Source organism: Cyanistes caeruleus, unplaced genomic scaffold (genome assembly GCF_971803275.1).
Source record: "Cyanistes caeruleus unplaced genomic scaffold, bCyaCae1.hap1.1 HAP1_SCAFFOLD_76, whole genome shotgun sequence".
NCBI lineage: Eukaryota > Metazoa > Chordata > Aves > Passeriformes > Paridae > Cyanistes > Cyanistes caeruleus.
This window is the reverse complement of record NW_028255888.1, coordinates 2,238,990-2,250,855: the sequence shown is the minus strand read 5'-3', so window position 1 is coordinate 2,250,855 and position 11,866 is coordinate 2,238,990. Positions and strand designations below refer to the sequence as shown.

Genomic DNA, 11,866 nt, shown 5'->3' with positions numbered 1-11,866 from the left:
CATGGACAGGATTCTGAGAGACAGAAGTGGTTGCAGGTTGTTGTGCAGTCTGTATCAGGGGAAGGACGTTTCGCTTCAGCCGCCCCTAGCCTGCCATGCTGCTGAGCAGTGTTTAGAAAGCAAGGGAGGCGACTCGAATTTCTCACAAACTGCACATGCCCAGGTGAAAAGCACCCCTACACTCATTTGAGGGCTCTGTCTTCAGAATTTCACAAGGGATCTTCGAGTGCAAAAGGTGGGACTGATATTTTTTTCTATTTTGACTGCTTGGTGTAGCAGAGAGACCAGCAGATATTTTAAACTGAAAGAGTCACAAGCAGATTTGGTCTCTTCACCCATTCAGGGAAGCAAAGGGAAACATAGCATGGGCTGCGTAGTGTAACTAAGTTTTACTTTACTCCCTGTAGTGGTATTGGTCCCTTCACACACAAAGATGAATGAAAACTCTGAAAACTCTAGTGCAAAAGATAAAGCTGCATTTTGTTTTGTTAGCAAAACATAATGCTAGGCCCTCTCCAGCTGGGGAAGAATGGGCTCAAAATAATTGGTTCAAGCTGGAAAATGTAACTGACAGAATTTGCTCCCTGCAACATGAGGCAAAGTTCAAATTTGGCCGTAATAAAGCCATAATTTGTTCTGTATTGGGAGCTTGCCTTACGTCAGCTGTAGAGGCTCGCACGAGACAAAGGTAGGAAGAAAATGCAATTAGTCAATCCCTACAAAATTTAGTTGAAAGTTTGCAAAATGAAGAAAATAATTTCTTACAAACTGCCCTGAGTGAGGAGTGTGCCAAAAATTCACAGTGTGCTGACTCCTTTAAGGAGTTGCTGGAAAAAGAAACTCCTCAGACAAATCACATATATCCTCAAGCAGATTTACATTTGGTAAAAAATTGTGGTGAAAACTGTTGCTCCCAAGTAAGACCTTTGATTAAAACAGAATATAACTACATCAATGATGAAGATCTTGATCTGCATATAACCACTAAAGAAATCCCGTACACTGCTACTGCATTGGCTAAGTTAAAAAAGGAGTACGGGCGTCTCCCTCATGACTCAGAGACAGAGTACGTATTCCGAGTGTCTCTCACAGGGGGAGATCAAATTCGATGAACAGAACAAGAAGCAAGTGGTTATTTGGGACATGGTGTTTTCTTAACAACAGGAGATAACCGCAACCCATGGTCCCTAACCCAGCGAGCTGCATATTGGCCAGGGGGACTTAACCCCCTGGAAAGGGGAGATCCTGTAGCTTTGGCTGGTTCCCCAGACCAAATTCTAGAAAATATTCATAAGGCAGCTTGTTTGCAAGTGATTCATGAAAGAAAATTAAATGCTGGTTATGAATCACCAATGTTGCTACCTGTGAATGCTAAAATTATGACCCCTTTAATTTGTGGTCTTCCAGAATCACTGAAACCTACAGCAATTCTCCTCGAAACAACCATAGATGATATCCTCGTGGGAGGAGATGAAAAGGAAGTAATAAAAAATAAAGATGCTGAAAAGAGTTACACTACCTGGGAAAAAGGATTGTTTGTAGTTATTCCAGCTCTCATAGAAGTAGGAAAAACTGCACAACAACAACCAATTGCATTAAAAGGCCCTTTTGAAGTTATGAAGACAGTCAGTACTGGGACTCCCCCCTCCAATGGGGTGGTCCAGAGGGCCTCAGTGAGAAAGTGGTATGCACAGATTGAACATTACTCTAACATCTTCTCAATAACAGAAGGAGCTGTAAAAAATCAGGTGATACAAAAAACTGAGAGCTTAAGTAGCAGCCATGACAAACCTGACTTGATAATTAAAGAAACCCCTCCTAATATAAAAACAGAAAACGGTAGGCAAATTTCTAGTCTACAGTATTGGTGGAACTTGGGGGTGAAGAAAAGGGTACTGAAGGGTTTAATGGTTAACCTGCCGCTTGAAAAATTAAGTAAATTGGTCTCTCAGTGGCAGGATTCCAGCCCCATTGTACCAAACACTCCACCTTGCCCTCAACTGATTCTGGGCAGTGGGCTGAAGCAACACCACTCACAGGTTCTGGACAGTGAGCAAAAACAATCAGCAAACTCTTGGTTCACTGATACCTCTGCCAAACGAGAGGGAGAGGTGTGGAGGTGCAGGGCAGTAGCCCTCCACCTTTCCTCTGCTGAACAAATTGTTACTGAGGAAGAAAGCAGCACTCAGGATGCAGTGCTGATAGCTGTTTGGAGTGTTTTCCAGCGTGAGGCACAGAATACCTCTCTTGTCTGTATCTACACTAACTCCTATGCTATGTTCAAGGGATATACTGAGTGGCTTCCTTTTTGGCAACAAAAGGACTGGGAAGTAAACAGGATTCATGTATGGCAAAAGGAAAAGTGGCAAGAAATTCTACGCTTTGTGCTGGTAAGAGTGGGGATTATATCTTGGTTAGTCCAAGCTGAAGCTTTTAAAAGAACTACAGGAGAATATGCATGGGTATCCTTCGATGCCTTGGGGAAAGAGCATCGGATAAACACGTGCTGGATAATTCCATTGTTTTAATCTCCTGCCCCTATGTGGCAGACTCTGTTTTGTTTATTCTCTACAGAAGAATACCGAGGGACATGAAGATCAGATAAACCATGAACTTCCAGATTTAAAACAAATGCTGTAGCAAGGCCTATATTTAGTGTAATAATCACATACCATGATGTGAACACTCCTTTTTGTGCTAAATTACAAAACTAATGTTTTCCCTTCTTTTCTGTTAACTCAAGGTGATGATGTTTCAATACGCTGCAGACTGAGTACCGGATCCCATACTGAGCCTGTACCCAGTCAAGTCGCCGGATCTCGTGGCCAGGTTAAATCTTGTGAAACTTGGAATCAAGATTGTTGGCTGAATTTAACAGCTGTACAATTGTCCTCCAAAATTGTGTGTGGTAAAAACAATACCAAATCTTGGGGAGAGCTTAATGTTCATGTTGTAATACCTACCACACAGCCACCAATTAGATTGACTCCAAAAATTTCTGAAACCGGACCCTATGTAATCAGGAAAACTGGCCAACAACAAATGCTATTTAATCCAGCATGGTCTATCAAACTGTGATGGATTGGCATTTAAGAAAACAAAGAGAAACACCTAAGGAAGTTCAAACCGCTGGAGCCTGATGGGAGTTTGTCTCCTAGCCAACAGCTGGTCATTTCTAAGAATTGACAGCAGTTCTTAACCATTGAAAAGTGAGACACCACCTTAAGACCTAAGCCTGGGAATTTCTTGGTCTCTTTGTTTCCTGTCTGTGAAAGGTAACTGAGCTTTAGCTGGCTTCCCATCCCCGGTCCAGCCCATGCGGCCCGGGCAGGGGCTGGGCTGGGCCTGCCGCGGCTCCCGGCCGGGAGATGGGGCCTGCGGGGCTTGCCCCGGGCTCTGGCCGAGCCAGGCCGGTCCCTGGCTTGGCTGCAGTTTTTGCTGTGACTGAATTCACCAGAGACTGCCAAGTAAGGAAAGAAAAGAACCCGCGGCGGGCTGAGACAGTGACCACACTCTCCAGAGCAGCCATGAACAATCTTCCATCGCAGAGATCACAGAACCATCTACAAAGCCTGGGCAAGATTTTAACTCTTTCATCACCCAGATGAGACTTTCAGATTAATCCTTTTTTTCCAGAAAAAGAAAAATATAGTAATCAACATGTAAAGAGACTTTATAAACTATCAGAGACAGTAAAGAAAAGAGTTAAGCTTCAGAAGAGGTAGAGAATAAGGAGATGCTTTAATTAAGCTGAAATATTTTTCTGTTAAAGTTATGGAGATGGACAATAGTGTTCTGAAAAAACTCCTTTAATTCATGACAGAGTATATAGGGAGGAATGGAGTGTTCAAAGTGTAGATTTTGAGCAAAAGGTGGAGGAATTGTGATACAGTGAAGTGCTGGAACAGAGTGGGGAGAAGTAATAGTTGAAGATTTGAAGCCTTGAGAGGCAAAGAGAAAATTTCTTTTTTCCAGGGAAGCTCACAAAGACAAATGAAGAGAACTTTTGCCTTTGAATAACTCATCCTTAAAAATGACATCCCTAGACTCATGGCCCATAACACACCTCAGAGTGATGTGAAATGGGAGGAGAAAATAGGATGACAGATTTCTGGACATCAGAAAAATAGAAAGCTATAACAAAAATAGTTTTCTTGTGAGAAACTCCATAGATTAGCAGAAGAAGACTTCTGTTTCTCTACAAAGGCTGATGAAAAGACTCTCAGGGATTGGGACTGTTTTAAACACCTGAGTTCCAAACATTTTTGTCTCTATGTTGTCATTTGAACGAGGGAATGGTTAAGTAGTGGGGGATAAAAAGGTTTTTCTGGAGGTTTATTCTGGTGTTCTTATTCTTGTAGTTTTGTTAATGAACTTACTTTATTCCTTCTAAGTTTTAAGCCTGTTTTGCTCTTGTTCTAATCCACATCTCATAGCAAGAAATAAGTAAATTTTCTAGTAATATTTAGTTACTTCTTAAAAACCACGACACTTTTGTAGTCTAAAAGGATTGCTCCTTTGAAAAAGAAGCCAAATTTTAAATTATAATTTACTTTTTCTCTCTTATTTTTTAAACCTCTTCAGGGCTTCATATAATTCTATTTTATAGCAAAAAGAACATTTGCCAAAAAAGCTTTAAAACAAATAGCCAAGCACTGATACACGGTAAAATGCTGATCTTTTTATCTTTTTTTTTACCATTTCTTATCAGTGTTTTTTCTTCTTCTTTTCACTGCAATAGCATCACAAGTAAGGAGAAAGAAAAAAGGCCACAGTCCATCATCATTTTCATCATTTTACAGAAATTTCTAAAAACTTTTGGGAATGAGGATGGGCAAAATCAGAACTACAAGAACAGGAGGCAAGTCCCATCAGAAAGAAACCAGGATTTTCCTGGAAAAAAAAATGCAATAACATTGATAAACACCAAAAAAATTCCCAAATAAAATGAAAAATTTGGGCCCTCCCAGGCCTTGGTAACCTGTTGTGTTGGAATTTCTCCTATTCCACCTCCAAGTTATTCTTTTCTCTCGCACTGTATTAGGAATGGCGAGGAGTACGACACTGACTCCCTTAGCTGCATTGTCCAAGAGAGCAAAGTTTATTATTCTTAATCTACTTTTATACACATGGTTGAGAAGGTCTGAGAGGTAAAACTCCCATTTCTCATTAAAGGTACACATCACCTTCATTGCTTAAGTGGAACACCAGCCCTTGACTAACACCTGCAAATTGGTGTCCTTTACCAAGAACTGTTGGGATTCCTTCTTATGCTTTCCCAGGCCAGAGAGAGAAGCCTGTGTGACTTAGTTTCACACAGGCTCTGTGCTCCCTGCCTGCTTTCAGCATCCATATGCATCCAGTGCATTTGGTTGGAATGTTATCCTTTTTTTCCCTTCTTAAAAATGCTTTTTGTCCCAGTTCCTTTGTGCTTGTTTCTACTGCGATTTCCCCATTCCCAGCACTATCCGGTATTTTTCTGGATCTGGATTCTCTCCTGCCTCACTCCCCGCTGTCTCAGACACCTGAAATCCCGCCCCCAAAAAAATCCCCAAAACTCTCAGAAGACTGGATCAGCACAACTTGTATCAGCACCATCACCAGAGTGTTCCTCGACAAACAGGCAGATTATTTGGGATGAGAACCCATCATCCAGCAGATCCATGAGTTCCTCCAATGTGGAGCTGGAAAAAGCTGCTAAAATCAGGATTTTGCCATTCTGGGAGTGTTTTGGAGCCCAGGTTTATTCCCATGGGGGATAAAATCCTTCCTGGTTTGAACCAATCCATTTGGAAGGCTGCACATGGCTCACCTGGACTGGGAACAACTGGGGAAAAAATGGGAAAATCATGGATTACAAACATGATAGCTCCATCCCTCTGGAATGCTGCACATGGCTAACCTGGGCTGGGAAAAAGCAGAAAAATCCTGGATCACACACCTGAGGGAGGGGTCTCTTAATCCTGGCTCATCCCACAAACTTCCATTCCTCAATCAGGGAAGGATGGATTAGGGAAATCCCCTGTCCAGGAGCACCTATGGCACCTCCCAAATAAACATTTCCTTCTTTTTCCAGTTCCAGGAACTGAAATCCTGGATTATTTCCCATCAGGAAATGGGGTTCATTAAAGATCAGGTCTTTTCCCAGCATTCCGGTCTTAAGCACTCCAGCGATTCTGCTATTCTCTATCCCAAGTGTGATTCAGAGGGTTGGGATCTCCTGGAAAAGGGGATTGATGGTTTGTTCCTTGGAAACCCCAGGGCTCTGGTCCTGGCACATCCTGGCATTCTCACCCCCCTCAGATAAACCTGCTCCAATCTGGAGCCCCAGGGAAGCTCCAGAGCAGCCGGCTGTCAGGAACAAGGCAAATCAAGCCTGGGGGCTGCTCATGGAGCTGGATCAAGATGCACCTGGGAGCCCTCAGCAATCCAGCCAGCACCACATGGGCAGGAGGACACAGATGGTGCTGTCAGGCTGGGACAGGGCTTGTGCCTTCAGCAGAACCACCAAAGGCCAAGGGGCTTCTGGCCATTTTCCCTGCACCACTGCATACCTGGGCAGCTTGCTGAGCACAAGCACCCTTTTCCCCCTCTTCCCCTATGCCCTGCAGACCCTGGGCAGCAAAAGAACAGTCTTGCAGTCTATTTATTAGAACACATCTTTTATTTATACACTACAGAAAAATGATAAAATAACAGTCTTGAAATAAATGGAGAATGCCTGCTGGATCAGGCGGCCACAGCAGACAGAGCCTCGCAGATCACGTCCCTGTGGAGCTCCAGCAGCACAGCCAGGCACAGCCCCACGGACGAGGCCGTGTTCTTTTCCCAGCTGTGCATCTCTTTAAATACCTTCATGCAGTCTTTGGTTATTTCACTAATGGTGTGGGTGGGATTCTTATTTTTCTTTTTGAGAATTTCTTGGAAGGCTTCCTGATACAAAATGAAGGTGCCATCACTGATCTTTGATGGGATAATATCTTCCTAGTGTTTTTTCAACTGCTTTATTGTGGTTTCTTTACGCTTTGATGGCTTTTGAATTTTTTCCTGTGGCTGCTCTTCTGTTTTTCTGTTAGTTTGTAATCCAATTGAGGCTTGTTGTTTTAACATCAGATAGCATCTCTTGTCACTGATTTGTTTTGCAGTTTTGGATGGGATGTGTTCAGCAATCAGTTTATTAATGTTTTTATTACCCTCATATTGTTTTATTAGTTGGATTAGCAGATTTTCCTCCTCTTCACTCCAGCATTTCTTGTGGGCTCCTCTTGCTGATGTTTCTTTTGGTCTCATGGCTTCTAGCCTCTCCTGGTTTCTGACTGCTGGATGTGCAATTCTTTTATGTTGTCCCAGTCCAATTTTAGTTTGAAAACTCATCTGGCATACATTGCAGGGCCATTTTCCTGGGGATGGTTTTTTTATTTTACCTTTGCATTTTGGATAGTGGCAGGCAATGCTGTGAAAATTTGTATTTTCCAAATCACATTTGGTGCATTTAAATTTGCATTCTCTAATTCCATGTGCTCTGAGTAAATGTTCAATTAATCCAGGCATTTTATTCGTTTTAATACCGCAGCACGGGCAGGGTGGATTCTCATCTGGAACTGATATGACAGGGCAGTCTTCTGATTCCCCATTGTTTGGTGGTTGAATAGTGGTTTCCTCTGGCTCTGATAAAACGGCTGCTTCTTCCTGGGTGGGTGGGGGTGTGGCAGTCTTTTCCTGGCTCTTATCAATCCCGTTATCATCTAGAGATAAGCAAGTCATTGTATCATCACAGTACACATCAGGGTATTCCTCCAGCCCCTCCCGCCCCACACAATGGGCATTACATTCTTCGGCACAATGCATCGAGTTGTAGAACTCCAGTTTTAAACTTTTCCAAACCTCCCTTCCCAATTCTGAGGGTTTAAAATTTGGGTTTTGTGGCGATTTTATATACCGGTCTTTAAAATTAGTTTGAGTTGCCGTGGACACACGGAGTAGCTTTAAAGCCTTTACCGTGGTGCCGTTTCAAAGTAAAACTAAGTCCAATTGAGGGAATATTGACTAACAGCACCCCCTCAAGCGCTGTCAGCTTTGCCCAACTTGACCGCGGGCTCGGTTTCAGACAGGGAGCTTTTAAGGAGCTTCTGCCGATAACTTTTCGACGCAAAATCGTGAAACTGCACTTTGGGTGGCGAGTCCAAAGGCAGGGAGGCAGTGAAAAACACAACCTCACTCACACTGGGGCAGAAATCAGCTAGTTACCCTTGCGGGTATCCAGCGGGACCACGAGGAGGTCTGATTTCAGCGGCTAGGCCCAGTTAGGAATGCAAACTTACCTCTGTTAAGAGTCATAGTGACTCGACTCGAGTCGCCGGCAGAGGCGGCGAGCGGGCGGCCGCTTGCACAGGCCGGCAACGGGGCGTCCCCACCCCGCGGGGAGCAGACACGGCACCAGCCAGCAAGCGGCACCTCGGGGCGGACAGCGGGGAAAAGGAAGCAGGCGGAAGCGGGCGGTGGGACGCGGCTGGAAGCCGCCGGCCCCCGGCGTGACTCGACTCGAATCCCCGGCAGAGGCGGCGAGCGGGCGGCCGCTTGCACAGGCCGGCTCTTCGGCGGTCCGCGCAGGTCTTTGGCCCCGGGCCCGCCTCCGGGGGCTCGCCGGGCGGCCCCGCCCTCTGACGTCACCCTGCCTTGGCACCGCCTTCCGGGCTTTCCCCGCCCCCCTGCGGCTTGGGTTCGGGCCGCCGCCGTCGGCCCCTCCCCGCCCACGGCCCAGGCGGCTCCTCAAGCGGCCGGCCGCTCGGCACCGCGACAACGCCTGCGGGCGCTGAGGAGCGGGCCGACGGGGCCGCCGGCGGCTTGAGGCTCGGTCTCCTCCCTTTCCGAGGAAGCTTTCTCGCCGGCGCTCTCTCGGAGGCTTTCGCTCCGACGGCGGCTTCCTTCCCGCTCGCCCCCGGCCGGCCCCACCGAAACCTGCAGGCGGACGGCAGCCCCGCTGACCGAGCCAGCCGGGCAGAAACCGAGGCGGGAGCAGGGCCGCCATCTGCTCGGGCCCAGACGCGGGAGGGAGCGCCGCCGGCTTCAGAGGGTTCCCTCCTTCCCTCTCAGGGAGACGCGAAGGCAGCGAGGCGCTCAGGCCGATAGGGGAGAGCCGCTCGACGCGTCACACGGCGGCCCGCCGGCCGACAGCAGGTCTACCCAGCCGCCGGCCGACAGCAGCCACCAAAGGCCGCTCGCGTGCCACTGGGCTCCACCCCAAAGGCCGCCAACTGCCGAGGGCCGCTGTCCTGGTTTAGGGCAAATTTGGGAGAAAACCTCCAATGGGCCTCCCCCGGGAAGCAAACCCAGGTGGCCCTTTTCTCCCACCCCTCAACCGGTTCGGAAGAGATTTCTCTGAGAGAAGTGGAAAAATCCTGTTTATTTCACAGGCACAGCTCTACCCAGCACAAGAATGAATGATATCAAATTACAAAACCTCTCGCCATTCAGAAGACATGACGAACTTCAGAGGGTCTCTTTCCTGTGGGTGTTCGCTCTGTTAACAGTCCCTCTGGTGCTGGAAAATGCCGCTGCCCAAGCTGGGCTCCCGGTAGTCCACGGGTGCAAGCTCCCGGTGCTCCCCCGAGTCCCCAGTTCAGAGCAGGTTCGATTCGTTTCAGAAAAAGGGAAAGAAAACAGTCCAGGAAGACCTCTCTGCTCCGGCTAGTTGGAAAGCCAAGGCGATCTGTGTCTTGTTGTCTGTCTGTGCTGTAGTCAAAACTCCCGATGTGTGGGGAGCAATTACAGTCTGATAACAGGCTCAGTGCTTCTTTTCCACTCACTTTTAGATGGAATATTAAGAATACAAAATCTGTGTCTGGGTTAGGTGGACGAATGGGGATACAATTTAACATCATAATCAACCCAGGACACGGGGGGTCCCTCAATTTTTTTTTTCTGGAGGTTCACCCCCTCCCCCAATATTTCCTCCATCCCCTTCCCCCCAAACTGAGGTGAGAAAATATTTTTTTAATTTTTTCTCTGGCTTTTTTTTTTTTTACCTTTCCCCCCCCCCCTTTTTTTTTTTTCCTTTTTTCATCTTTTTATTTATTTACAATTAATTTGGGGGGCCGAGGGGCAGGAATTTTGGGGTGGGGTCACCTGGGGGGACAGGAAACAGGGAGACCCCACTCCCCAAAAAAACGGGAAAAATCCTGAGATTTCTGATGTTTCTCCCCCCACCCAAGGTGTGAAAAAATTTATGTTCTCAGATTTTTGGTGATTTTTAGGGAGAGAGTTGCAATTTTGGTGGAGGTTTTGGGAAGGCTTGCTGGTTTTCTGGGGAGTTCTCCCAGGATTTGAGGTGGAATTGGAGAAATTTGGGGGTTCAGAGGGAAATTTGGGGTTTTGGGGCGAAACTCTGAAGGTCCTGGGGGGAATTTTGGGGTTTTAGGGCAAGAATTTAAGGATTTTTTTTCTAACATTTGGGTGTTAGGGGAGGAAGTTTGGGACTTTGGGGAGAACTTTGGGGTTTTTAGGGAGAGGATTTGGGATTTGGGGAAAAAAATTGGGGATTTGGGGGGGAAAATTTGGTGGTTTTGGGGGGAAATTCAGGGGTCCTGGTGGAGTTCTGATTTTGGGAAGGGGATTTGGGGAGGATTTTTTGTCTTTTGGGGGAATTTCCATTGATGGGGAGAGGTCCTAATCCCAGTGAGGAGGGGCATTTTGGGGAGGCCTGAATTTGGGGAGGGGTCTCAGGGAGGATTCCCAATTTTGGAGTGAGATTTGGGGGATTTTCCAGCGATGGGGAGGTGTCTTGGGGGTGGGATTTGGGGAGGGGTCTCATTGGGGCACCATCCTGAGCTGGAAGCGGGGGAGATGTTGGGAGTGGAATTTGGGGAGCGTAATAAATGGAAATGATTTGTGCTAACTAAATTGTAACTATTTGGAAAGTTATTATTAGAAGCAATCAAGGGAATTGGTGATACAAGGCAGATGTACCCCTTTGCAGATGTTACGTGTTGAAATTAAGGTACAGGATGTAGTTTTGAGGTAAGTGGTGTCCCAAGAAGAAATCAACCTTGAGATGGATAAAGTTGGAACAACTTTAGGCATAGGCCTGAAGATTATGAAGTGTAAGACTAATTAGTGGAACGCAATGCTTATTTACATAACACTTAGTACCCATGCAAAACCTGTAAGGTTATCCAGAGGACAATGAGGATGAGCGTAAGCCTTCATCCAAAATACCATCGAAAGGAGACTGAAGACCCCCTAGCAACAAGTGAGGCTTGCGCCATGAAGAATAGTGATGTAAAATTAAAGAATCAAAAACAGGAGGAGACTTAGGGGAAACATGAATGAATATGTATAAGCATACAGTATATAAGTTTAGTTTGAATTGCTTTGTTTTGGTACGTGAGGCAGGGTGAGAAGCCCTGCCCATACCCCAGTCAGTTTTGCTCATGCTTTAATCATACTCAATTACTAGCAAATTATATTCACATATATATATATATATGAAGATATTCACTAAATTGTACTCTTTTACTGAATTGTTTTCCTTTTATACCAAATTTCTATTCAATCCACTAAATAGTATTATTTTATTATATTGCATCCTTGTGTTCAATTCACTAAGTTGTATAATTTTTTCCCTTGTTATTTAATTGCTGTTAATTCAATAGATCTTGTTGTCTGATTTTAATTTCATTTACAACAGCACCAAGAAGAAAAGGGGCTTACTGAGAGCAAGCAAACTTAATCCTCTGCCAGGACACAAATTTAGAGGGCAAAAAATTAAAAAACCCCACAGCATCAGCCCAGCTTCCCAGTGAGAAGGGTTGGAACTCTCTGCCCTCAACACTTCCCCAGCAGGTTTACAAAGGTAACTGGGATCTAA

The 11,866-nt window shown here is 45.7% G+C and overlaps 1 protein-coding gene across 1 annotated transcript in view; it reads right to left on the bottom strand.

The window, feature by feature from the left end:
* Window positions 1-11,866, bottom strand: part of LOC147646935 (uncharacterized) — a 592,289-nt gene that overhangs the window by 280,347 nt on the left and 300,076 nt on the right. The window contains 1 exon segment of the mRNA XM_086872733.1: window positions 5,982-5,989. Coding sequence (XP_086728859.1) covers window positions 5,982-5,989 — 8 coding nt within the window.